Source organism: Polyodon spathula, chromosome 36, assembly GCF_017654505.1.
Source record: "Polyodon spathula isolate WHYD16114869_AA chromosome 36, ASM1765450v1, whole genome shotgun sequence".
NCBI lineage: Eukaryota > Metazoa > Chordata > Actinopteri > Acipenseriformes > Polyodontidae > Polyodon > Polyodon spathula.
In genome coordinates this window covers 3381575-3407579 of record NC_054569.1, presented here as the reverse complement: position 1 = coordinate 3407579, position 26005 = coordinate 3381575, and the positions used below count along the sequence as shown (strand labels likewise).

The window sequence follows — 26005 nt, the reverse complement described above, 5'->3', positions numbered from 1 at the left end:
TGGGCAATGCAGATATTTGTTTACAGAGCGTGAAGCTACAGCAACATTTTAACAGAAAATAATCTTGCGGTTTGCACGATCCTGTATGTTACTAACTACAGAGAGGACTGTAGCCCAGGCTGGGGTTCCTCCACATGTTAACAACACAGCCAGCTTCTCACCTGTGAGAGTCTGGTAGCAATGCAGTTTGAAGGTGTCTGTCTCCAGCATTTCAATACCAGAGCTCCCCACTTCGGGGGACAGCTGGGACCCGATTGCAAACAGCCTAAAACACACAAGAGGTGGTTTCAAAACTAGGGGGTTCAATCCCAGGCAATCAATCATGTTAAACTGCACAGTGGAGCATGCACTGGAATTCAGCGGTGCCACTCAGATTCTGATCATCTTCCATGCTTCAGGCTTCATGTTGTAGATCACGGGAGAGGATGCAGCTTTGGCTCTTTCAGTTCATTCCCTTGCATCGCAACCAGTTCCTTCACTACTGAAGCAGGCTTGCATCTAGCTTCGCTGGGTCGGTACTGGCAGTTAATGATGCTACAGTCTGACTGTTCTTAAAACTGATTTAGCTAAAACACGCACTCCTCAAATCAACATAAGAGAAACACACGTTATCAACTATGGTGTGTGCATTATACAAAACTCATATATAGCAGACCCCGGTATTACTGTGACGCTGCTATCTGAAATGTCTTTGTATGAGAGCCTGTAGGTTTCCTTATCTCGGGTCATACTCACGAGTGGAACATCGAAGCCAGCATCAGCTTCTCATTGGAGGTGAGGCGTGGGCGGCCGAAGCGGATGGACACCGGGTAGTTGACGGGGTCTTTCAGGTACTCGATCACGTCTTTCCCGTCCGCTGTGCACCTCCCGTTCAGATCCACGCCGTTAATAGAGAGCACGGCATGCCCCACTGCAGGAGAAACGAAACCAGGTCGGGACACCGGCGTTAGCGAGCCCGCCCAGCGCTACTATACACAGACAGATCACAGAGTACAGTGTTTGCACCACTCTCTTACAGGAACAAATACAGAAACGACTAGGGGCGCTCTTTAAAGTGATCACAATGCGCACCTACCCTGGCACTTCATTACCGCACACGCGAATAGCATTTGGCAGGTAGTGCTCGCTCTTTTGCATGTAAAGCTAATTGCTCGTACTTGTGCAGCAGTTCATTACGCTGCCCGTCGGTTTCTGTGCCTAGCAACCGTCACAGGAGCCCTGACGCGACCGGTTCCATCACAGCGGCTCCCTTCCGCACTCAGTTCGTAGGGCTCGGTTAATCCTTGGCTTTTACTGGAGCTGACAGCCCTTCTTAACGCCTGCTTCCTCGCCACTTTGAAGCAGCCCGTCTAAACCTGCCCATGCATCGTATCATTCTCTGCTTACCCCGGATCCCGTCTCGCTGGCCGAAGGAGACGAGGACCCGCTCGTCGTGCGTTTTGAGCACGATGTCCAGCGGGAAGCTGAATGTTTTCTCGACCTCTGCCCGCGGGGTGTAGCTGTCGTACTGGTAGATCAGGCCGCCAGCTTTATTGACCACATAAACACTGAAGATCGCCATGTTTACCGCTTCTGCACCCTGCTTCGCAGCGGCGCGGCGCACCTCGGGAAATGTAGTGATGCTGTTGCATGAAGTAATCCAGGGACTACAATTCCCAGAATCCCAAGAGATAAAGAAGCACCGAAATTAGATGAATTGTAGCCTATATATTTTTTTAATGTAATGTAATGCACTGAATTGTGGTACGTTAAAATAAATGACTAGAGACGTTTATGTTGTACTGAACCAAGGCAAAAAAAAAAAAAAAAAAAAAAAAAAACTACATCTTTGAAACTACAGTTCCCAGAAGACCTTTCGGCAAACTACCCCCCCCCCCCCCCCCCGTATGCACGGGGTTTGCTAAGCGGATCGCGCAGGGGTTCAGCCTTTCTGTCCGACATCTTGAAGCAGCAGCAGCATGGTGAGGCATTGCCGGGCGAAATGCAGCTTTTTATTGGGCAGTGGCGAGGTTTAACGCCGGGGTGCGGGCATGGGGTGTCGGTTATCTGCTTCGCAGCGACGGGCCGAACCTCTCGTGTTCTGATATTGTTAAAACGTTTTAAATAACGAAGCCTGAGCTGACGCTCCGGGAGACGAGCCGTGTCTGGTTAATGCGAGGCGCGGCGCGGCCTGGCAAGCTGTACAGTCGTGACATGAAAAGATGCATCAACCCGCTTGAAGATGTAACGGATCCGAACCGGGATCTGTTAAACAGCAAGCCCTGGTGTGGCCGGCACGGCTGCAGCCGAGAGAACTTGTGTGAAAAGGGGCAAATAAGCCTAGGCGTCACATTACCTTGTTAAACACAAAAACAACTTAAAATACTCAGTCCGCGTATGAAGAACGGGCTCGTATTTTATTAAGCATGTTATAAATTTCACTAAACTAATTTTATTTAAAAAATAAAGTAAATCCAAGCTGGCAAAGTGACGTGTAGACAGCAGACTCGGTGATAAGTGTGCGTGGGGTTGGTGCGTTTTTTTTTGCATTCTCTTGCATGGTTGAATTGAGAAGTTCTGTGTTTGTATTGAAGAGTAATCACTTTATTTTAAATAAAGTCCTTGTGGTGTGACTGGGAATTATTAAACGCATGCTTTGACGGCGCTGCTGTGTTCGGGCGGGCCTCTGAGTTTGGTCACCCGGATAAACTCCGTGTGAAATACACGGATTGGTCCTGGTGTTTTAGTTTGTCCGGCGTGTGGATTTGATATGCCCTAATTGAGTTTCGTCTTCAGTCGCACATGGTTGTTAACGTGCTTGGGGTACAGGCGCACCCATGTTTGACCGTGTGAGTGAATCCGGGTGTGTAATAAACTGACCGCTGTTCATTTGCTCTTCCCACGACTCAGCCGCCCAAGGACGATAAGAAGAAAAAAGATGCGGGCAAGTCCGGTAAGAAGGACAAGGACCCAGTCAACAAGTCCGGGGGCAAGGCCAAGAAGAAGGTAGGTTCAGCGGCCTGGGGACGTTTACATGCTCAGCGGGCTTTCTTGGGGCTCAGTTAACATTGCTTAGTATCTTGCTAGCTGCAGGGGTAATATATATTTCTGTAAGACACTGGTGATATTTTTTAGTGTCAATTGTTGCATATGGAATCGTTTATCAGAGAAATGCACAGTATTTAATGTGCAATAAGCCTAATGGTATAAGGTCGTCTTCATTACATTGTTGATTTAAGCCCTTCAAGACTTGGTGTTGCTCAACATGCAATAAATTAAATCCTACAGTGGACAGTGTGAAACCCAATTTAGTGCATGCATTGCAGTAAACAAGGTGCTGCACCCAAGATGGTTAACCAGTGTCCCCGCTTCGAGCAGCAGGGCACACCAGGTGTAGCATGAACAACCTCCATGCACTTCTAATGCTGGCTTGCTTGATAGGGAGTTTAGTTACATCCGAGCTGGTGGCCTCTGAGATGTGCTTAATTGTTTAGCTTTGGTTTAAGACTTGAAATGGCTGCCCTGCAATGGTATGCGTGTGTCTTGCACAAAGCTGCACGGTCCCAGGGACTAATGGACTCTCTCTTCTGTCTCTGTTGCCCGAGTAGAAGTGGTCCAAGGGGAAAGTGAGGGACAAGCTCAACAACTTGGTCCTCTTCGACAAGGCCACCTACGACAAGCTGTACAAGGAGGTGCCCAACTACAAACTCATCACCCCCGCTGTGGTGTCCGAGAGGCTGAAGATCAGGGGATCCCTGGCCAGAGCCTCCCTCCAGGAACTGCTCAACAAAGGTGTGGTCTGCTTGCAGCCGCCCTGTTTCACACGTTGAGACAGCGTGTGCAGGGTGACTTGAGAGAAGCTGTCTTCTGTAATGAGACGCCTTACAGATGTATTATAAAAACCAAGGTGCTCTGGAATTTTGACCAATTCTTAAGACATTGGTTGGCTTGCCATAAGTGATTTCTTAATTGCAGTGCATCTGTTTTAAAGAAACGCAATAAGCAGGTCAAAGAATTTTTTTGTTCATGCTGGTTTTCCAAAAGTGATGAGGTTTTATGCAGGAGTGGCCCCCTACATATTTTACTTGGGGCTCCTGTGCAATCCACAGATGCTGGGTTAAGCATGGCACCAAGATTGGTGCTGTTGCTCATTAAGACCTGGAGGTTGTGAACTGTTTGCTTTGTCGTCCCCCCACCCCCCAGGTATGATCAAACTGGTTTCTAAACACAGAGCTCAGGTTATCTACACGAGAAACACCAAGGGACCCGATGCACCAGAAGAGAAGGAGGCCTAGACATGTAAGCATCTCCACCTTTCATACTGTCCTGTGTTGTAGCTTTAACTGATCCAGTGTCCCAGACGCACAGAAAGCCTCAAACACTGGGCTTCTGGGCTCCGCATAGGTCTTGCCAAGTGAATATATAATACAGCATGCACTGGGACTCCTGTTAGGAGCTGTTGTGACTTCAGCAGTCTGTGTATAAACACTCAGTTGAAATGCACTGTGATATCTTGTAAGAGCTTTAACGTTCCAAATAGAAGCATGCGTTTAAGGATGCATTTGTGATTAAACTTTGCATAGTTTCGACAGTTGGAGCGGTCATGCTTTCACAGCCTTCCCATGTTACACAGGTGGAGTGAATAGTCTCCAGTAGAGGTATACTGGTGAATAAAGCTGGTTTGCTGCTTCTTTTGAAGGTATGCGTGCACACTTTTGAGTTAACGTTTTGTACTTTTCCTCTTTCAGGGTCAGTGGGATGCCAGTGAATGTTGGGGATTGTACAAAATAAAAAGTTAAAATGTTTATCTGTGCCCTTTGTGTTTCTGATTTGAGAAATGTCACCCACTCATAAACATTCACCAATGTACATGTGATTGATATAAACATGGAGGTTGAGGTAGAAGGTAACAGTTCAACTCTGGGATAAATGACACTTGGAAGTATTATTGGGAGAGCTACTGTTCTCTTCAGTAAGGACAGCCTGACCTCTGTTAAATGCAAGACCTGTGACTGGGTTTAATGTATGTGGGTGTATTCTGTACACGCTATGGGAAGGAAGCTGAGTGCTCCACTTACTGTGTACCAGACATCTCCAGAGCTGGTGTGGCTGTTAGCTGCACAAGGCATGGGGAAGTGGGGAAGTGACACAGTGTGTATTAAGTGGATATAATGAGACAGAAGGTATACGTTTTTAGATCTTTAATATATAATAATTAAGATAAACACTTTCAATTTTATTTTGAATTTGTGTGGTTTTTTACATGTATTACTTCTGGTGCAGTACCATGTGTCCAATTTAGCAGAGTAAACTGGAGAAAATATTTACACTATATACAAAAAACAACTTCAAATGAAGTCTTCCAATAAAACACAAGCAATGGGAGCATGCACTGCTGGACCGGGAGAGAAGCCTGGAGCAAGCCCACACTTCAAGAGTCTTCCCGTTTGTGCTTTTTGCTTCCTGTCCACGGTTCGTGTTTCTTTCGCTTTTGATTAGTTCCTTGTCCCTCCTCAGCTCTGAACTGGTGTCTGAGAGTGAAAGAAAACAAGTCAGAATAATGATCTCCAATCATTCAACACACAATAATACAATTACCACCGTGCCTGGGGCAGAGTACCATCCTATTAGCACAACAAGTTGTGTTTAGAAATGTATTTTAGTGATGGTGTATTTTGCTGACAGCAGGGCTGTTCTGATCACCCTGCTCATTGTAAGCTGCTTCATAAAGCCCTCCAGCATGTTCCTTACCTGGACTGCCACCTCCTGCCGCTGTTCCACACCCTTCCGAACGAAGGCAGCCAACCAGCGTCCGTCTGAGAAGCGTGGTCGAAATTCGCCCCCACCCGACTGGCCGGGAGCTTCCGCAGCTTCTCCTGCTCCTCTGGAAATGGCACAGGGGGGGTCACATTGAAATCAATGACATACTGTGGCAACTCAAGTTAGTGCATCTGTAGATCAGAGATGGTCTACCCTATCCTGAAGGGACCATTCGACACCAGATTTTACATGTTAAGTAAAATAATACTGCTTTTGGACCTGGCTGGAACAACTACTTGATTATCAAGAGTTAGGCAACTTCAGTCCTGGAGAGATCCCACTCCAGATTGAGAAAGCACAATGAAACTACAAGGAGCTTGCTGACCCTGATCTGAGCTTAAATGGGTCCAGTTTAACAGCATGGGAGGAGCAAGGTCCTGGACTGGGAGAGAGCAGATATAGAAGGCACTGACTGTGTTTCAGGAACTCCTCGTGGGACGGTCCAGCCTGGGGCTCCGGGATCCCAGAGCCTCCCTCCTCGGGGTCCTGCTTCAGCCAGGGTGGGGTGGCTCCTGTGAAAGGAGGAGGGAGAGCCGAGGTAGGGCCAGAAAGGACTCTGCAGGTTTCAATACCTGCTCCAAGAACAGCGTGCCATGGACGCCAGCATTGCACAGGCCTGTTTAACTGCTAACCTGCTGCTATCAACCTGGTTTCATTACAAAACCATGCACACACATTCATTGGAGGGGCACAGTTAACATTGTTACCTGTGTGGACGTTTCCTCCAATTGATGAATCCTGCAAAAAATAACAAAATAAATAAATCATACCATTATTGACGTTAAACTTTAATACCACACAATCAATAAAAAATAAATAAATAATGGCAAGTAAAAGCAGCTGAGGCGAATTACCTGATAGCCAATGAAAGTTAAGCCGGGGCCTGCACCAGCCCAATCAGAATCCTCAAATTCGTCTGCTCCACTTGGCCCTGCCCGCTTCCCAGCTCCCTCTCTTCTGTTGGTGTACCGGTTACCTGAGCTGCAGTCAGCAGGGTTAGACACTCGCCATGCAGCGTGCGTGCGTTAACAGAGACAAACTGAGGATGTTCTGCTTTTATCTGACAAATGTGCCGTTCAATAAACATTCAGTATTTATTCAGTCTCTTGCATTGGTTTATTTTAAACTCTTGGGAGTGCTGTGAGTTTCTGGGTGGTTAATATAAAGCTGCAATGTTAAAAACACATTTAGGAAGTTGAACTGAACCCACCCCCCTAGAGCAGGGTATCAGACAGGGCCTCACCTCTCCATGTGTCCCGGGGGGCCGCACTGCGGGGGTCCTTGGGGGGTCTCCGACTCATTCTCAGGCTGGGTTCGATTCAGGAAAAGTAAACGTTTGCCTTTCTTTTCACAATTTCATCCATTTTATATTGAAACACTCCCTGATCACGTATCACCCTTAACCATTAAACACTTGATACCGAATCTGAATTCTAATTAAGGGTGACATTTCGAAACACTAACAGGAAGCTAATGAATTCAGTGACAAAAGCTTCGACCTGAAGCCTTGCTCAATTTCTTCAATGAAGTCCCAAATGCTCGTCATTTAATTTATTAAGTCTCTAAATGTATTTAGATAGGGCAAAGAAACGTACAATTCAAATAAAAATATTAATATAAACTTAGACCAAAAACACCTCATCAGGAAACATGCATAAGTGAGAATGTATTATAGATGAAAGTGAACGACGTACAACAGCAGTGAGAACAGCCAACTGGTCCAATTAGGAAAAAGACATGGTCACATTAAAAATGCACAAATAAGAATAACAATAAAGAACATTGTTATAGGTGGTCATGGATACTGTTCTGGTGCATCCTGGGAAAACAAACCTCTAAGATGGATTGCATCACTTCCTGTCTCCTTTGCTCCACTTCTCGGATATAAGATGCTTGCTGTGAAAAAGACAAGACTTTAGTGACTTGAAAAAGGAAAAGGCGATCGAACCAGGAGAAAATGGTTGTGTGATGGTGTCAATAGGTTAACAGCACCCACAGCCTGTTAGCATTGTGTCTTTATAGCACTGGCAATGCACAGGACAGTGCCTCACATACCTGTGTTCAGCGCCAGCCCTTTCAATACCTGTTTAATGAATTCATCCTCCTTCTCCTCATAGGATTCCAGCGCTTTCGCTACTTCACTCTTAAACCTTTAAAAATCAAGTTCAGATGCCAGTTAGATGCGGGACCAATGAGCATCATTTCTTTTTTTGAGGCTCGGATATATATCCCTGTTGCCAAGTGCGACAAGCTATGGAAACGCACAGAGGACGTTTATTCACCTGTCCGTCTCCTCTTCTGAAAAGAGGAATTTCTCCTTCAGTTTGGAGTCTGCCTTGTTTTCCCACCAGAATCTGTCCGTCTGCTTTCTGTGTTCAAGGCTGGGAAATAAAATTGCAGCGGCTGAGTTGTGTCCTTTCCAGGAAACTGGAATAGGAATTGATACTTTACAGACATAACTGCTTTCACATCCCGTGGTTGGGTTACTGAGCACAGCAGGAGCCGTCTACTGTCAAAACAGCAAGTGGAGCCCAAGGACGCCCGCTCTTGGGGCGCTGTGGTTTAGGGGTTGATATGAGGAGGGTGCCGCACTCTTACCTGGCCATGTGCTCCAGCAGCCCCCCGCACAGCACGGTCAGGTTGCCGTTGGTTACGTGTTTCCGCACCTCGGCCCCGCAGCAGTAGCACCAGAAGTTCTGCTCATGCTCAGTGGGGTCGTACTTCTCCACCGCCGGGGCTTTCAGCACCCTGCGCGCTTCCTTCACCTGGCCAACAGGGGGCAGAGGAGAGACGGGGGGGGGCAGGTCACACACTGCAAAGGGGGCCCCTTTGGAGAAGAGCACGTTAACACACACGTGTGCGTAAGGGCGTCTGGGGTAGTGGCAGTTAAATCTCTCTCTCTCTCTCACACACACGGTGCATTAAATGCAGTTCTCTGGTGTTATCTGCAAGAGGCAAAGGTGCAAACACCCCACCTGCTTCCGACAAACAGCAAAGCGTGCAGCAGGCTCAATCTGTTACGCATCCCCGCGGTCTGCACAGAAAAACGCGATCTCTGCATGCCGCATAGTTTAATAAAAAGGGGATGTGATGTACATACAAGCCGTTGTAGGTTTCCATTAGTATCGACCACATCACAGTGTAACTCGGCACATAGTTCTAACTTAGCCAACATGAAATAAACGCGCAATTTACCGATTTAAGCGGTGTCACCCTGGCCTTGATCGTACCTTGTCTAGGAATTTAGTCAGGACGATTTTCAACTTGTCCTGGTGCTTCTTTCCGAAGATGTGGCTTTTCCCAGCAAAGAAAGTCTGATTACAAACGCTGCAGTAAAACGCCCCCATATCTCATATAAAGAGCCCAGCTTCTGGCGGTGCTTTTATCTCATTACAAAGTCCCGTTACATTATCTGTTAGCAAACACTTTCTCCGTCCATGTTTGTTAACCTCTGAACTGTGAAGCTAACCAACAACAAATGGAGCCGGAGCTATTGGAGCGGCGCCGGGTTTCCTGACTGTCGCCCCCTAGCCGGTGAGAGGAGCCGGCTTTGTGATTGTGTGTGAAGTGAATGCAGCTCCACCTGCACTGGGGCACCCGTGCTGGCTGCATGCTTGTGCGCAACTGGCTCCTGGCTGCGCCTTTGAGCTCATGCGTCTTCTCCAGTGAACGCAATCTTAAACAAACAAGCAGACCTTTGATAAATACGTTTATTTGGGTGGGGGAAAAAACAGAACAGAATGCTTTCTTCTTCACAATAAGAGAAAGGTTTGTCAATATTGTATCTCTACAGGTAGGAGCAGCAGAAAAAAAGAAAAAATAATAAAAATACGCGTGTTTTACATTATTTACACTGTCTCTAGTTTTCTATTCAAAGATAATTACGGATTTCTGATTAATTGTATATAAAAAAAATAAACAAAAGACTATACAAGGCTCTTTCAGTGCGGTACAGACTGCGTTCAGTATTCCGGACAAATTGTATCCGACACACAAAAGGACCGTCAAGGAAATGATAAATCAAAACACTTGTGTAGAAACCCGAGGGAATTAAACGTAGAGCCTCGAGAACTGCATGGTACGTGGTCTTCCAGCATTCATTGAAACAAAGAGGAGACCAGTCCACTTGCTGATTTCACCAAACCCTGTCTTTCAAAGAGTGGGCTCTGTGGAAGTACAGGGACCATGGAGGCAGAACTCAATTATGAACAGGGAACAGCTGCTCAGTGGTAGTAACGTCTTTGTCCACAAGAGGGCGTCAGGGAGGACTCGACCACTCGCTGTTAAGACGATTACATCTCAAAGAAGCCAGTGATCAAATCTGCAAGAAAAATTGGTAGATATATAATTTTGTATGTGTTGGCATATGTTTGTATACTGTACATAAGCTCTTCATGAGTCGCTGTCCTCCAGTTCTTTCAAGTGTGAAATGTCTTTAAGCAGAGATGACTGAACTGAAATCATTTTCACACGTGGTTGTGCATGTAGGGTTCAGTCTAGTTATGTGGCATGTAACGTGTAGGGCCCGCCCTGTCCTAGGTCCTCTCCTCTGATCGGAACTGGACCCTGACTTAGGGGACGCCCTACGCCGCTCTCACCTGGCTCCATCATGCTCATGCGCAGCACCTTGAATGAGTCGCCAGAGAGCCCCTGGATCTCTCTGCGCAGCCGGCGGCGCCCGTCCACGGTGAGCCTCCACAGGCAGGACTTGCGCTTGCCCTGGCTGCACACCAGCTGCGGCGTCTTCTCAAAGCTGTTGCTGAAGCACAGGTTGTGTCGGATCGTGTTCTTCCAACCGTCGGGAGCCGTGCGGAAGAAGGGAAAGTGCTCTCTGTTGGAAAATTGGGGTAAACCACTAAACTAAATAAATATACGGGGAAAACAAAATGCATCATAGTCCTCTTCAATTAATCTATCAATAGCACAGGTTGCATTTATTAGTTTATCAGCTTACAAATTTAGATCTTTTAATAAAAGGTAAGAGGGTACGGTTTCCCATTTCAGAAGTGGGTGCGGTTTCCTTGCAGAACTCTAGAGGGTGCGGTTTCCCCGTTCTGAAAAGTGGGTGCAGTTCCCTTGTAGAACGCTAGAGGGTGCCGTTCCCCCCTCCCCCCCCTCCTCAGGCCTGCTGTACCGTGTGAAGTTGTAGATCTGCTGCACGTTGAGGCTGCCGCTCCGGCTGTTGTTGAGGGCCATGGCGATGAGGATGCAGTAGTTGACAGGGGGCCGTGGCCAGCACCCCTTCTTCAGGTTATTGCTCTCCTGCAGGACCTTCTGCAGCCTCTTGCTCAGGGACTTGATTTTCACTGCCTTCTCTTTCGGGGGCTTTTTCCTTAATTTGGGGGAGCTTCTGGGTTTCCGTGGAACAGGGATATCGAGGGACGAAGTGTCATCATCTGTGAACTGAATTCAAGACATTTTTAAAGCTCAAGGTTACGTGCGACATCCTGTATTGATTCGCTCTGGATGCAAATGGCAAGCCAAAATTCTAATTGGAAGCTGACATGCACCTCAACCAATCAAAACACAGCAGTGACCAATTAGAAGACAGACACAAGTTAGACAGCAACCGTCATGCTTCCTAAATCCGATCATTAGCTGGGATGGGAATAAGACTCCCATTGCAAAGCAGTTTGATCCATTCCTGGTGTTACTATGAGTTTAATAAAAACACACCTGATCTTGTTGATACACACTGTGGCAAATGAAGGTCACAGTAAAACCTGGAATGGGTGAAACTGCTCTGAAATACGAGTCTTATTCCCAGCCCTGATGAATGCTGCTGTCAGGGGGTGTATTCAAGAGACAATGCACACCATGCACTCGCTGGATGAAGACGTGCAGAGCAGGGACTCGTCCAGGCTCAGATCCTCTCTAGTTGACTGGGGAGAAGGGGCAGGGGGCAGGGGTGAGTGTTTCGGTTCCATCAGCGGGGGGGCAGGTTGGGGCTTGGGCTGCTCCACCTCTGGGTACTTGATGGGACAGGCCAGCCCAGGGTTAACCATCAACCAGAGACTAGGCTGGAAGTTCGATCCTGTAAGGGGAGGGGAGGGGGGACAGAAATAATACCTTTAAAGATCTGTCCTGGAGACTAGAACACGAAAACAGGGTTAGTGGAGAGGCAATAGTCTTGACGGGGCAACACCATTCATTAAAAGTCGTTGATTCTTGGGATCTTGCTCCCGGTGTGTAGGTCAGTCTCCCTCTAATGGAGTGCGATCAGATTATGACACAGGCAGCACTGCCTGAACAGATTCCCACAATGCAGTACTATCCTGTTAATGCCCTCGGTCCACTCACCTTCCTTCTCAGTGTAGAGCGGGGCTTGCGTTTCCTCCATCCCCAATGAGCTGCGCCTTGAGTAGCGCGCATAGTGCCATCGCACTAGGTACTGGTCACTCAGCTTCTCATCTGAACCACAGAGCGGAGAGGGGATCTCACGTCACAACATGGACTAACTGTACTGTGGAACAGCTACTACAGCGCTGGCGATAGGTTGAAACAATGGCCACGTTCATAGCAGGACAGACGCACATCAATGCATTATTCAAATACCAAAGTGAATCTAAATACAGCAATCTCTTAAACCAAATCGCTATATATATATATATATATATATATATATATATATATATATATCTTAGTATATATTTCCTTCATGAGATACGTTTAAATAAAATGGATGTTGAGCCCATTAAACATTGTATTTACTGTGTTTATATTGGTTAGGATCAGGAGGACTGTGGTCGGTTTCCAGAACGAGTTTCTGAGTTCCAAGACTAAAAATCAGCCATCACATTTATATTTCAACTAGTTTAAACTATAACACCAAAATGATACCCCGATTGTGAAATGTTAACAGTTGTGTTAATGTCAAAATTACAGGTAAAAATTGTGATCAGCAGAATTCAACTGAAGGGATATACAGAAAACGGAACAGACCCAGGTGTTACTGTAACCTTTATAACATATACACACAGTCTAAACCTTATAGTTTCCCCGTTTCACTGTGTCTAAACGCTCACATTGAAGAAGCGTAGGGTCTGATTCCGAGTGCAGCCCGTGTTTCACAGCCCCTCCAGTGGAAGCTGTCCCCCGCACTAACTCCGGGGAAGCGCACACCTGTGTGAGGCAGCCCCGCTCTCTACCTGCGCGTATTCGATCTGCGGATTGAAATCCGGTATTTTACCTTGAAAGAACTGGTCAGTTGTGGTGGCCAGCTTCATCTCCTCGTTCATGTCCCAGTCGCTGAGGCATGTCTTCAGGTGCAAACCGCACAACCACGCCTTGTTTTGGAGCTGAAGATACATTTCAAAGCCAAGTGTTTTTGGACTAAAAGTCTCGGGTGTACCTGCTTTTTTTAAAGTCTCTACAGCGCGTCTATCAGTCGCCTGGCCTCAATCCAGATAACAATTGTAGTTTACCGACTCGAATCTGATCCACACCAATTCGCACATTGACAATCTGCATCCAGAGTAATCACGTGTGAAGCGTTAGCGCATTCAGACCCATCGCGACGAGGCAGGCGGGCCCTGTACTGTTTGGTGTATTGGTTATCAGTTTTAGATTTGTTTTTCTTCTAAAGAACAATTATTGCTTTAGCTGTCCGAACATACAAAAAATAAATAAAAAATAAAATAATAATAATAGAGACAATGCGACGTGCCTTTTATTTTATTAGACAAACAATAACACGACCACCACAATATTTCAAGCAGGTTCCTTCATTGGCTGACAGTGCGGTTTATGAATAGATGGCGCATGTTGGTTTTTGTAACATAAAACGGGTTCTGTAAAACTAAACTATGAACTTTATGAACGGGCACACATATCCTTCAATGCCATGTTACCGCCCAGGGCAAAACAACAAAATTAACTACCGTTAAAAAAAAAAAATAATAAATAAATAAATAATGCGACATTTTTTTGCATCTTTCTTTAACAAAGGGCTTCTCAGACTCAGTCCTAGGGACCCCCTGTGGGAGCTGGTTTTCATGCCAACCGAGCTCTGAATTACTGAACTAGACCCTTCATTGAACTGATAATTTGCTTAATTAGACCTTTTTTCACTTGTTTTCAGCTCTTAAGCAGTTGCAGTTCAAGTTACTTATCAAATGTTACAGCTAACTTGAACTATGCAAACTGATCAAGAGCTGAAAACAAGTAAAAAGGTCTAATTAAGCAAATTATCAGTTCAATGAAGGGTCTCGTTCAATAATTGAGAGCTGGGTTGGAATGAAAGCCAGCAGCCACAGGGGGTCCCCAGGACCGAGTCTGAGAAGCCCTGCTCTAATCAGACGCATTGGAAACAGTAACACATTGCCAGCTAGACCTGATCAGTGGAGCGGGGCTGGAAACAGTTTTATCATTTAAAGGATCCGTGCATTATATTTACAACTAGTCGAAAAATTAAGCAGCCAAATATAATCTAAATCAGGGGTCTCCAATCCTGGTCCTGGAGGGCCAGTGCCTCTCTTGGTGTTTTGTTCCAACTGTACCCTAAATTACTTAACTGGTCCAATTCATTTAGGGTACAGTTGGAACAAAAACCAGGAGGGGCAACGGCCCCTCCAGGACCAGGATTGGAGACCCCTGATCTAAATGAATACACCAGACAACAGTGACATTGTGTGTGTTTTTATTAAAATAACAATGTAGAATAAAACAAAGAGCACAGGGGAACAGACATGCACATTACAGCTGTAGTCAGGCTAGGGCAGGGGCTGCCATCATGCTACAAACTGGGAATATATTACAGTTCAGGCCATAAAAAACACTTCTGAGGGACCGTTCCACACACTAACCCGAGTGCACAGCCTTGAAGGAATGCAGACAAGTACAAACGGCTCCAAGACGGGAAGGAAAAAGATCCGAAACACGAGGGATGCTGTCATGCACACAGGAAGTGAAGAAAACATGTTTTTAAGGTAGTTGCTCTTGTGGCCGTGCATGTCTACTTGCGCTGGCCCAAAACGATAGCCACAATCAGCCCAACAATGAGCATGCACATGGCGATGGACAGCAGGATGGTGATGACGATCATACCCCCAGACCGGGCTCCCAGACCGCCGTCGATAGAGTTGTAGTCTTGCACTGTTGGGGGAGGAGACAAGGACACAAGAGAATGAGCTGGTGGGTATGAAATATTGGAGGTTCAATTGGTTTCATTGCCTCATTCAGTTTTTAAAACCCCTGCGTCCCCAACGGAGCTCTCAGAATCATGTATAATCTCCAGGCACATCCGGTACCCCAGAGTGCAACCCAAAACCTGATCCCCCTGCAACACCACGCCCCTAGTGGAATCAAGAAGTACTGCAGTTGTTATATGTGTCGTTTCTCGCATCCACAAAGCTGGAGAGATTGCAATAAAGTCACCTATGGGATAACTGAAACTGATACAAAGGGAATCTTAACAGAAAGAAAACTACTCTAGGTAACTACTGTTTCGCACCTATGCCAAGCAGCGCTTAACTCTTTCATCCACTAAATGATTGAAATAACTAGCCTGGCAGGGATGGCAATAAGACTCCTATTCCATAGCACTTTCACCCATTCCAGGTTTTACTACCAGCTTCATTAGCCACGCAGAATAGGTAAGAAGCTCAGGTGTGTCTCACTAAACTCATAGTAAAAGCAGGAATGAATCAAACTGCTATGCAATGGGAGTCTTATTTCCAACCCTGTATGAGGCTATCATGCATTTAAGTCTTCCATATCCATCACCATATAAAGACAAGAAGAGAGTTTTTATTTTTATCCATCCTCATATGAGGTAGCCGTGCATGAAAGGGTTAAAACAGACACAAGGCGCAGTCCCCTGGATGACCCCTAGGTGTTGCTGTGCGTACAGTACTTTGTGCTTCAGGCTTACCTTGTCGGGTGGTAGCCGACACAACGTTGCTCATGTCTAGTGTCGCTGGGATTACATATTGAAAACTGAAGAAAGAAAAAAATAATGAAATAATTAAACACCTCTATCAAGGTACTCCACATTACGATTATCTTTACTGTTTAATTGCTCTTATTTAACTCTTATAAAAATATAGTCTCGGGCATTGCCGGATACATTTTCACAACACTCAAGGTCAAGGTGAAAAGGTAAAAAAGATTCCACATGTGCAATTAATGTGGACATAGGGGAAAGAAGCAACATATATTATACAAATATACAAATCTCTCTCTCTCTCTCTCTCTATTATATATATATATATATATATATATATATATATATATATATATATATATATAAATTTCCAGAGGCCCCAATTACTTTCTCCCCAGTTTAGAATGTGCAATTATTTTTTCCTTCACCGCAGCAATCCCCCCCACACAGCTCAGGAGAAGTGGAGGTTCGGTGGGTGTCCTCTGATCTCACGACCGAGCCAGCTCCCTCTTCTACACCCAGGAACTCGAGAGCGGAGGTCAGCGAGCTACTGGCCTCTGCAGGACAAAGGCCAGCCCTGCAGGTGTCAGCTCTGAGCTCACTGGGTGTCTGGCCAGCAGGGTGCGCTGTAGAGCGATGAGGAGAAACAGTCCCTGCTAGTTTGGCCTTCCTAATCCGCAGGAGTGCCAGAGCCAATGTGACGCTCCTTCCAGAATACTCAGTGAAGACCGTTGACTTGGCACAGCCAGGATGCAAACCCTCACTCCCCTGATTGTATGACCCACTACACACCAGGCGGTCGTGCCTTCACCAGCTGAACCCCACACATCCTGGTATATAAACACTGCGGCCAACATCAATATTTCTGACAATGGAGATGTTTGGAAATGTTTAATACCTGTCTCAATAACTCACTTATAGGTTTGTCCTGGCTGCAGTCCAGTGAGCTGGTAGCCCAGGTTTCTGGTCACTGTGAACTGCGGGTTGCTGTCGGATACTTGAATCAGATCTCTCTTGAATTGGCACCCTGGCACCACGAACGCGTTTGGGAGATTCCCAGCTGTAGAAGTGCAAGAAGCAATAGACACGTCTCCAAAGGGCTCTGATACACAGTGGAGTAACCCTAAATCTGAAGATACTGGAACACACTGAAACACTGCTTTTCTTAAACAACAATTATGATACGAATTCCCATAGTGCTTGTACGCTGAACTTCTAGTAGCACATAGAACAGGTCATGCATTTCTAGAATTGCTACAAGTAGTGTCCTATTGCAAGAGACTCCGCATATAATGCACAGTTCACAGCCTACCTCTGTAAAGCGCTTTGTGAAGGTGGACCACTATGAATGGCGCTATATAAAAATAATGATATTATTATTATTATTATTATTATTATTATTTTGTAATATCTGCACTTTCTAAATAAACGCCGAGAGAAGTCAATACAAGAGTCGATTATAGGGGGCACCGAATATAACACCAGACCTGGGACCCACAGTGGTCTGTTCAGCTATTCATCATCGCCCTTCAGCGGCCCCTAGTGGTGAAACCGGGCGTTTCCAAGATAACACGAACATTGTAAAAGCTGCCCGACTCACCGCTGCTTCCGTTTGTGTAATTCCATATTACACTGACCGGCTGTCCTGCGAATCTGCAAGGGGGCAGGCTGAGCACCACGGAGTTTGATAATGTGCCACTGATCAGCGTGCCTCCAGAAAACACCGACACCGAGAAGTTCGCTGGAGAAAACACAAGTGCAGGTGTTGTTAGGGGCAGTGTGTTATCGTTTATGTAGCAACCGATTACATTTTCTAGCTTTTTCAAAAAACGTTTTTAACTTTCTTCTCCCTTCAGTGATGTTTGCAATTAAGCGTAAATACTTAAAGCGGCAATATTAACTGGAATGTGTAATTTTTTTTTTAAAAAAAAGTGGGTGGTTTGTAATGAATACTACAATATAAAATAAATAGGTTATATGCTGCTGTTACAAAAGCCAGCAACTGTCTAAAATAAAATGTCGATTGTAATGTTTCAAAGTCGCCACCAGGGCGCGCCCTCAAATTGTTGTCATTGAAATAGAAATCATCCAGATAAAGACGCATCAGCTCAAACAAACACAGTAAACGTACCGGTCGCTATATTTCAAACCACTTTTTACACCTTATTATATACTTCTAAAGAACTAAGGATACTAACATTTCAAATAAATAAATGAAATACACATGTATGCAATTATTCATTAACCCTTTCGTTTTTTCTCTAAACTCAAGTTACTAAATGTGTTGCTTATTATTATTATTATTGTTTTTATTTATTTATTTTTTAGTTCCCGTACTTGCTTTTGCCAGGGTGCAGAGCACCAGAAGGACAGCTGTCACGGCGACGGTCCTCATTTTCGTTACAGTTATAACTCTCGACCTCAGCGCTGTCAGACCCCGTTGAAAAAGGCAGAAGTTCGGATTATGCGCTCCTCAATATCGACTAAACTCCCACAGCCGCGAATACCAGATTATCCTGCCCGAGTCAGCTTCACCTGTCGCGGATCGACCAATCAGCGGCGCAGCAGAGACGCCCGACCCAGGTGCATTTCATAAGAACCCCGACAGGGAGGTGGAAACAGGTTTGACGAGAAAACACCTGTCTGTAGAGTGAAGTTACAGAGCGATGTTATCCAGAGTCTTAGATCTGAATCAACATTACCTCTCGGGAAGTGCTTTTTGTTAGTTTTGTGTTCAGAGGGCGGTAGCAGTAAACCTCTTTATTTCTTTTAAACAAATAATTTATTTATCAAAGGATATGTAGCTATTCAAAAAGATTTTAAAAAGTAATTTTGAAGGCATAGGTGCAGAAAGACTGGCCAGTGTAAAACTGTACTCCATTGTTTGCATTCAAATCTTAAGACTCAGGGTGCCAGTTCTCTCCCCTGGCCAGTCGATGAAAAGCCTGACCTGTCTTTACACAGATGCGTAATTATACCTGTTGAAAATGGGGAGAGGGAGGGCGCATATCCACTGTTACACTGGGCTGAGCAGAATGATGGCTGTGACTGGGACTGATTCTCTCAGAGAACTTTGATTATTAGTTACTCTTCTGGAATCTGAAGAATGAGGGTGTGTTTCTCCAGCCCCCTTTCACCAGCTGGAAACCAGTCTAACCAGTTCTGCCCCGAAACTCACCAGTGAGGTCCAAGTAGGTAGAAACTTGTTGCTATAGTGAATTGGTAAGAATCACTTCTAGAGCACTGTACAGGATCATTATAACTGTGTGCTATTCATATTTGTGAATTGTGATGAAACTCGATACACACACTTATTCTTTACCACAGCTTCTTGCTATGAACCCTGAATAGAAATAATGCCAAAGTTCTGTGCTGTATTGTGTCAAAGTTCTGTGCTGTATTGTGTCAAAGTTCTGTGCCGTGTTGTGTCAAAGTTCTGTGCCGTGTTGTGTCAAAGTTCTGTGCCGTGTTGTGTCAAAGTTCTGTGCCGTGTTGTGTCAAAGTTCTGTGCCGTGTTCTGTCAAAGTTCTGTGCCGTGTTCTGTCAAAGTTCTGTGCCGTGTTCTGTCAAAGTTCTGTGCCGTGTTCTGTCAAAGTTCTGTGATCACCCATAACTATAAAACTCTCAGTCGTGTTAATTAAGAAAAAATAAGTAAATGAAAGATGAATGACTTCTGATTAGAAGTCTTTCTTTCAGTATTTCTTAATGTCTGATTTGCTTGTGTTTTATGCTACACTTTTATAAGGGAAGTTTTGAAAATGAGTTCAGATGAAAACGATCTGGTTCAAACAACAAGACCCCCGCTTCTTCACTATGGACCAAGCTGCTGCTTTGCTCTGCATGTTTGTCTCACGGGACAGGCATTACAAGGAAGGTGTGTGGCAGGGTGGAATGTGATTGAAACTGGCTGAGCTGGTATCACCACATTGCTTTTTAAAACGTAAGCAAATGAGCAAAACATTTAACCCCTTCAAGCCCTCCCACTTCCCTCTAATTAAATACACAGACCCCCAGTGTATATACCCTACCACTTTCATTTGCACAGAATTCTTCATCTGCAAGCATCGCAGGGTGCTTTACAAAAATACACAGCGAAACAAAAGAGCTCCAGACTGCTTGCTAGTGAAACCACTAATCAAAGAGATTGTGTTTTGAGCTTATATTTAACACAGACAGACTCAGCATTCCGTCACCGTGAATAGCCTAAGGGATGGGGCAGCGCTTTGAAATCGATGCAGAGCATGGCAATCCACTGCAAATCTATAGACGAGAAACCTAGAGGTTTCTTAATAAAATGACTCAGCCTGTGGTACAGCAGTGGCTTAGATAATGGATTCCTATCTGCCAGGCAACGCCTTTTACAGTGCTTTAAAACATTACACAGGCGTTTACAAGAGGAGACTTGTGGGCTATATCGACGCCCATTCAACACTACAGGTCAAAATCATAAGCCAAATGATCAGAAATACTTCCAAAGGCGCGCAGCTGGCAATGAACGACCCAGAATGGCCATTAAACACCCTTCTGCTTTCCAGAACCAGCTTGTTTCTTTCTCCCTTTCAAATAGTACTTTCAGAACATTTCCTTTTGCGCTCCCTTCCACATCGGGCCCCGTGGAGAGCTGTTTGTGCATCTTTGGCCTTGTCTGAAACGGCTGAAATTGTTTTCAAATGTTTGTTTTCCTGCAGTGAACGTACTTTCATTACTCCCCTGTATCGGTCTGGCATTCAGCTGTTCAGTGAGGCGGGCTTGGCCAGCCAGCTTGTATTAGCTGGTTTTATTCAGCCAGTATTTGAAAGTGTCGCCGCAGTGTTCAGCTGCTGTGTCTTTAGCTCTCTGTCTCCCCCTACCTGCTGATCGGAGAACTTCCAGTTTCTTCAAGGAGCGCTGACCCCTAAAATCCATATGCTACCCTTTCACTGGCATAATTATAATCTCTGGTCTCTTTATAGTCGTGTTAAAGAAGTTGTTTGCTTTTTTTTTTTTTTTTTTTTGGTTTTTTTTTGGTGGTTTGTATTTTTTACATCACCAGGGGATGTTTTCCAAGCACTGCACTGTAGCAAAAAGAAAGACTCCACTTTCTCTTCCTGGTACTAGACCACTTCCTGTCTGTGGTAAAAGTCAGTATCCCACGGTCTAGCAAAAGAGCCTGCCCTCCAGAGTCCAACCGGGCTAGGCTGTGTGGGTTACTGGGATGAGCAGTTTTGAGTTTTGCTTCAACCTTTTCAAATGTAAGTACATTTGCCTAATACTGTGCATAAGCGCAGCCTCACATATAGGCGTAGGGGCTCATATTAGTGATAATACGGTACAGATAGATAGAGTGTGTGGAAGCTTGATAGATAGATGGGCTCTGTCCAGAGTGTTATTGGGGTGAGCTTGCTGAGTTGTCTTGAACTGTTGTTTGTTGCTGTTGTTTCAGTGCCCTGGTTCTCAGCCCCTCCACGGCAAACCCAAAGCGTACTGGTAGCTTCCTGAAAGCTGCTGTGTGGTTTCTCACTCGTGCTATAGAGAGCTCTGCGCAGGAGGGCTGTGACTCAAAACACTGTGCCCCCTGCCAGTCTGAATCACGGCTCAGTCCTCTTTCTCTCCCACTAACACCTCAACTGGACTCCATTATGTCTCCCAGCAGAACCAGTAACCCCGTCTCACTGCGGCTCCTCTGCTCTGCTCTCTGGATGATAGGTAAGAACAAACAATAGCCTGCGACATATTTGTTGATGAATTGCACTGACAAAGCATTTGGAACAAGTACTGTTAGCTGTAGCTGTACATTTCTAGCAGCTGTGCAAAAGCACTGTACTGTACTGCAATCTCTTCCAACAAAATCAAAACACGACTTAACGCTGTATACTTTAGGTTATTCTGATGTCTTACCGTACTGAACTTACAGTGTAATAGAATAACATTCAAATAGAACTATAGAACTGTATGTCTAGAATTACAGTGAAAATCAATCAGAACTACATGACTTCAATTACACTGGAAATTCACTATAACTAGAATTACATCGTAGATGCATTATAGCTATGCTAGAATTACATTGTAAGTGCATTATATGTTATAAACTATATACCAGAATTACATTGCAACTGCATTACGCTATATACTAGAATTACACTGTAAATTAATTATAACTATACACTACAATTACACTGCAAATGCATTATAGCTATATACTAGAATTACACTGTAAATTAATTATAACTATATAAGAGAATTACACTGCAAATTCATTACAGCTATATACTAGAATTACACTGTAAATTAATTATAACTATATAAGAGAATTACACTGCAAATTCATTACAGCTATATACTAGAATTACACTGTAAATTAATTATAACTATATAAGAGAATTACACTGCAAATTCATTACAGCTATATACTAGAATTACACTGTAAATTAATTATAACTATATAAGAGAATTACACTGCAAATTCATTACAGCTGTATACTAGAATTACACTGTAAATTAATTATAACTATATAAGAGAATTACACTGCAAATGCATTACAGCTGTATACTAGAATTACACTGTAAATTAATTATAACTATATGAGACAATTACACTGCAAATGCATTACAGCTCTATAACTGGATTTACACACACACGCACACACGCACACACATTGCCGGTGAATTTGCTATGGGACTCCACATCAAAAGCATTGTGGAATTGTTCTTTGAGTGCTGATCCACAATTAGCAAGCTTTTAAACGAGCAGTCCTGGTGCTGGCTCTGTCCAGTGTCTGGACTAGTCACCTTGGAGCAAGCAGAGGATTTCATTTTTTCATTTTAATTGGATGTGTTATATATTATTATAATGGGTAGAAAATGATATTGATTTATTAAAAATATATATTTGTGTTTGTTTGTTGTTAATTATATCATCTGGTCAATGAATGAATAAATGCATTATTATTTTAATTAATGATTAATTAATTAGTTACATATACTAGTAAGTATAAGGTGTCATTTTCTAAACAAAAGTTAAAGCTAATTTTTGAAGTTCAGTTTGATAACAGTTTCATCAATGATTTCCCAGTTTCAATATTGCACAATATTCAATTCAATTCATTTTTAAAGATGCTTTATCAGCATGACTACATCAAAAGCACTGCCAACGCAATTACAAAATAAATAATACAAAATAAAAATAAAAACATCATACCGAATATATCACAACTGCCTTATAAAAATAATTTAAAAAATGAAATAAACAGTACAAGCGCTATTCACAAAGTTATTCATGAATTAAAGGATGCTTTCATTAAAAACCATCTAGAAAAATGTCATTCAAACAAATATGTGTGCAATGTGTATTTAAATGTTACACAATGAATAATTAGCTCACCTGCATATTATTTCTGCATTGCTCATGTCTTGTCTGAAAATAATTGCAAACTTTGCAGGCGAGAAAAAGTTTAGTTAAAAAAAAAAAATCAACATTAATGTATAACAGCATAAACCCAATTCACAGAACGTTAAGGAATGTTTTAGAAGAATCAGTTTTGAGAATAAACCACTAAACTCTCCCTAAAAGACCTGATATGTGTTCCATGAACTGCAAACTTGATTTAATTAATTAAAAAAAAACAAAAAAAACTGTTTTTAACCAAACATTCAGCTAAATGTATGTGCCTTGTTTTTCGATGTATTCATAAGTTATTACTTTCTTTCAGTTGCTTCTTGGCAACAAAAAATATGAAAATATTATATGGTAGTATTCTTGAACCATAGCAGCTAATCTTGCCCTGCCATTGGACCTTAGTACAGAATCATTGCCTCACATAAATATCACAGGATGACAATATGAAATGTATGAGAATATAAGGGGTTTGTTTTAAAGTGCTGTACACAGCATGTCTTTCACGCCTCTTCTCTATTTTAACTGTGGCTTTGCTCTGCAGATGCGGCTTGTTGTTTACACAAGGGCACAACTGGGTTCATTTCATTAAAAGTATCTTAACACACTAAAAGGCTCTTTCCGGTAATTTCCCTCGGGGTTGGGGTTTGGCTGTGGTTTTGCACAGAGTGGCTCCCATCAGCGCTGCACCAAGTGGTTTGACAGACTGAAACATTTCATGCCAGCTTGCTTCTTTGAACCAGAGGTTTAAGAGTTGATACACAATCACTTTTCATAAAGAGCTTGTGATGTTCCGGGAAACATGACTGATAAAGCGACACACACACACACACACACACACAGGCACACACACGCGCACAAGCGTACACGCACACACATACGCACACGCACACACACACAGGCACAAGCACACACACTTTATTTCAATTTTTTTCAAACTCCCCCAAAACTACTAGTTTTTCTTAGTCAGGCCTTCCAAAATGTTTCAGTTTGTGTAAACAGTGTTCGGAAGCATTCAAAAAGAACCCCTTCTTCTGATTCGCAACGTTGGACAGAGGAACTAAATAAAAACCCCAGTGGGGAGCTTTCTGACTGACAGCACCCCGACACCACTGCTGAGCTTTTAAAATGGAAGTTTTGCTAAAACAGAATCTGAATATGTGCAAGACATCGTGCAGGACAGGATTGGTTTCGGGTAACCGTTGGTCACAGTGGTCACAGATACAGCGCTGTCACTCATGGAAACTCATGGCTTTTTGAGGTCAAAAGCAATCTAAACATAATAAAACCAGCAAGAATTAACCCAGCTGCTCCTTCCTGCAACTGAGACATGGCCTGTTAATGTGTTTTATTCTTCTGTAGCTGCATCTAAATACACGCTGCTCCTTACTCAGCTATATGTTTCATTTTGCAGGTTATGTTGGTTCTGAATTGTGCCCACAGCTTTTGCAGTATGGATTATAATACCTCTAAAATAAGTAAATAAATAAAACAAATCATGACCTAAAAGAAAAATAAAATCAAAGTTGCATAATCTTCTTGCAATTGCAAACAGGAAACCAAAGCCAACCACTATAGCATGCATGGTCTGTGAATCATACTGCCCCATTAGCTGTTTTGAGATTATTTCTCGTTATCTGATGAATGTTACAAGGGCAGGCTGCACTGCAGAGTGATCATGTTATTGAGAAGAGACTCAACGACCTTTACCATCTACCGCTGAGTTCCTGTCTGCTGTGCTACTGGAAATGCTGTTTCCTGCTAATAGTTCTGCTAGGGTTCTCTAATAAACTGCTTCTATATCCTAGTGTTATATTTCACACTTTTGATGGCTTTTATCTTCTTGCCGAATGTGTGATTGGCTGGAGTGAAAACCCAGGGAACTATTTTGGCTTTTCCATTCAAGACCCTTTCTGTGTAGCTACAGTGCCATACTAGCCTTTGTGACTCCATGCTGTCACTTTACTCTTAGCCAGATGGGGCAGAACATTCAAAGTGAGTGTTGGGAGAGGAACATTAACTCTTTCCTGTATGAAATATTGCTTTCCATTGCTTTCTATGGGGAAATGGCATCCTCATATGAGGTCATGGTGCATGAAAGGTTATTAATGTGGTTCACTATATAGCTTTCGAATGCAGGTTTGTAATACCATGTAGCAGACACATATTTTCATTTAAAACATAGCTTCTGTTACTATACAAGGTTAAAGAAAGTTATCAGTTTGCATGCTTTGTTTTCAGGAAATCTGTCACTGTTTCACTTCCTGGGTCATGTGCACAGCATGGCAGTGGGTTGGTTAGACAGGAAAGAAGCTGAGCGGTTAGGGGACCCATTCACTCTGCTTTGAGCACACCTGCTTGCTCTCTGTGGAAAGACAGCTGAGAGATTTCCCCTGCACTTTCGCCATCACGTGGGGAACAGTTTCCAACAGTGTCTCCATTCAAATGCGGGGTTCGGTTGATTCAGTAGAAAGGTCGCACCACCCTCTGTTCAGAAACACTCAAAGAAATGAAAAGACCAACGTTTTGGCTCCAAGTCTTTCTCAGTGTCTGCAGGGTTGGCCCTATTCACTCAGCTTTAATTAATAAAAGCAAGTCTTTTTTTACTGTCATTCCTTTGTATTCATAGAACTTAAAATGTTGCTGTTCTCTTGAGATCTAGAACTTTTTTTTAATGAATTTAAAACTTCGGTAACACTTTATTTAAATTTAAAATGTAACCATGTGCTGAAGTTTAGTTGCATGTTAAGAAGCAGTCAATAGCTATGCCATGCTGTGTGTGTGTCTATCATTAGACTGCCGTTTTGAGCTCAGATTTCATAGGCATGTTTTTTAAGACTGGGTAGTTTTCTGCTTCAGTAAAAAAAAAATATGCCACTCAAAATAAAGTGTTAGCCTTAATTTTATTCAGAAAAACAATCGCTCTTTAAATAACTCCTCAGTTAAATGGT

The 26005-nt window shown here is 43.7% G+C and overlaps 6 protein-coding genes across 9 annotated transcripts in view; 2 read left to right on the top strand and 4 right to left on the bottom strand.

The window, feature by feature from the left end:
- Window positions 1-15: 15 nt before the first annotated feature.
- On the bottom strand, window positions 16-1650 carry LOC121304052 (trafficking protein particle complex subunit 4-like). 2 transcript variants are annotated; one of them, XM_041235012.1, is made up of 3 exons: window positions 1387-1650; window positions 736-910; window positions 16-265 (listed from the first exon to the last, which is right to left on the bottom strand). In XM_041235012.1, the coding sequence occupies exons 1-3, from the start codon at window positions 1559-1561 to the stop codon at window positions 49-51; spliced, it is 567 nt and encodes a 188-aa protein (XP_041090946.1). In that variant the 5' UTR covers window positions 1562-1650; the 3' UTR covers window positions 16-48. The 2 variants fall into 2 exon arrangements, with proteins under 2 accessions (XP_041090946.1, XP_041090947.1); XM_041235013.1 differs by lacking the exon at window positions 16-265 and having other exon boundaries at window positions 732-910; window positions 1387-1642.
- A 229-nt stretch (window positions 1651-1879) lies between these two features.
- Window positions 1880-4784, top strand: LOC121304034 (40S ribosomal protein S25-like). The gene is made up of 5 exons (XM_041234984.1): window positions 1880-1961; window positions 2890-2985; window positions 3588-3771; window positions 4183-4278; window positions 4728-4784. The coding sequence occupies exons 1-4, from the start codon at window positions 1959-1961 to the stop codon at window positions 4272-4274; spliced, it is 375 nt and encodes a 124-aa protein (XP_041090918.1). The 5' UTR covers window positions 1880-1958; the 3' UTR covers window positions 4275-4278; window positions 4728-4784.
- Window positions 4785-4883: 99 nt separating this feature from the next.
- Window positions 4884-9267, bottom strand: cenatac (centrosomal AT-AC splicing factor). The gene is made up of 11 exons (XM_041234982.1): window positions 9030-9267; window positions 8398-8564; window positions 8082-8180; window positions 7883-7949; window positions 7633-7695; window positions 7043-7107; window positions 6654-6780; window positions 6507-6537; window positions 6213-6311; window positions 5731-5863; window positions 4884-5510 (listed from the first exon to the last, which is right to left on the bottom strand). The coding sequence occupies exons 1-11, from the start codon at window positions 9144-9146 to the stop codon at window positions 5411-5413; spliced, it is 1068 nt and encodes a 355-aa protein (XP_041090916.1). The 5' UTR covers window positions 9147-9267; the 3' UTR covers window positions 4884-5410.
- A 924-nt stretch (window positions 9268-10191) lies between these two features.
- foxr1 (forkhead box R1) lies at window positions 10192-13037 on the bottom strand. Its single transcript, XM_041234862.1, has 6 exons — window positions 12989-13037; window positions 12045-12210; window positions 11616-11868; window positions 10934-11202; window positions 10398-10630; window positions 10192-10232 (listed from the first exon to the last, which is right to left on the bottom strand). Exons 1-6 carry the CDS (start codon window positions 13035-13037, stop codon window positions 10192-10194), a joined length of 1011 nt encoding a protein of 336 aa, XP_041090796.1.
- A 1383-nt stretch (window positions 13038-14420) lies between these two features.
- zgc:194948 (uncharacterized protein LOC796981 homolog) lies at window positions 14421-18178 on the bottom strand. 2 transcript variants are annotated; one of them, XM_041235065.1, is made up of 5 exons: window positions 18020-18178; window positions 17283-17423; window positions 16598-16742; window positions 15671-15735; window positions 14421-14892 (listed from the first exon to the last, which is right to left on the bottom strand). In XM_041235065.1, exons 1-5 carry the CDS (start codon window positions 18075-18077, stop codon window positions 14753-14755), a joined length of 549 nt encoding a protein of 182 aa, XP_041090999.1. In that variant the 5' UTR covers window positions 18078-18178; the 3' UTR covers window positions 14421-14752. The 2 variants fall into 2 exon arrangements, with proteins under 2 accessions (XP_041090999.1, XP_041091000.1); XM_041235066.1 differs by lacking the exon at window positions 17283-17423.
- A 136-nt stretch (window positions 18179-18314) lies between these two features.
- LOC121304090 (signaling lymphocytic activation molecule-like) overlaps window positions 18315-26005 on the top strand; it is a 10361-nt gene continuing 2670 nt past the window's right edge. Inside the window, exons 1-2 of one of the 2 annotated variants that reach the window (XM_041235064.1) lie at window positions 18315-18873; window positions 21312-21367. In XM_041235064.1, the coding sequence (XP_041090998.1) occupies window positions 21361-21367 (7 nt within the window). In that variant the 5' untranslated portion in view covers window positions 18315-18873; window positions 21312-21360. Of the gene's footprint in view, window positions 18874-21117; window positions 21368-26005 lie in introns of those variants that run through there. The other variant, XM_041235062.1, reaches the window with a different exon arrangement.

Coding starts and splice junctions, on each gene's coding strand:
- LOC121304052 (XM_041235012.1), bottom strand. CDS start 1,561: ATGGCGATCTTCAGTGTTTATGTGGTCAATAAAGCTGGCGGCCTGATC. Junction 911..1,386: donor CCAGCGAGACGGGATCCGGG/GTAAGCAGAGAA, acceptor TTTCTCCTGCAG/TGGGGCATGCCGTGCTCTCT. Junction 266..735: donor CTGGCTTCGATGTTCCACTC/GTGAGTATGACC, acceptor TGTGTGTTTTAG/GCTGTTTGCAATCGGGTCCC.
- LOC121304034 (XM_041234984.1), top strand. Junction 2,986..3,587: donor GGGGCAAGGCCAAGAAGAAG/GTAGGTTCAGCG, acceptor TTGCCCGAGTAG/AAGTGGTCCAAGGGGAAAGT. Junction 3,772..4,182: donor CCAGGAACTGCTCAACAAAG/GTGTGGTCTGCT, acceptor CCCACCCCCCAG/GTATGATCAAACTGGTTTCT.
- cenatac (XM_041234982.1), bottom strand. CDS start 9,146: ATGGGGGCGTTTTACTGCAGCGTTTGTAATCAGACTTTCTTTGCTGGG. Junction 8,565..9,029: donor TGACTAAATTCCTAGACAAG/GTACGATCAAGG, acceptor CCTGTTGGCCAG/GTGAAGGAAGCGCGCAGGGT. Junction 7,950..8,081: donor TCAGAAGAGGAGACGGACAG/GTGAATAAACGT, acceptor TGATTTTTAAAG/GTTTAAGAGTGAAGTAGCGA.
- foxr1 (XM_041234862.1), bottom strand. CDS start 13,037: ATGAACGAGGAGATGAAGCTGGCCACCACAACTGACCAGTTCTTTCAA. Junction 11,869..12,044: donor CATTGTGGGAATCTGTTCAG/GCAGTGCTGCCT, acceptor AGATCTTTAAAG/GTATTATTTCTGTCCCCCCT. Junction 10,631..10,933: donor CAGATCTACAACTTCACACG/GTACAGCAGGCC, acceptor ATTTTCCAACAG/AGAGCACTTTCCCTTCTTCC.
- zgc:194948 (XM_041235065.1), bottom strand. CDS start 18,077: ATGAGGACCGTCGCCGTGACAGCTGTCCTTCTGGTGCTCTGCACCCTG. Junction 15,736..16,597: donor CAGCCAGGACAAACCTATAA/GTGAGTTATTGA, acceptor TTCTTTCTTCAG/TTTTCAATATGTAATCCCAG. Junction 14,893..15,670: donor GTCGGCTACCACCCGACAAG/GTAAGCCTGAAG, acceptor CTCCCCCAACAG/TGCAAGACTACAACTCTATC.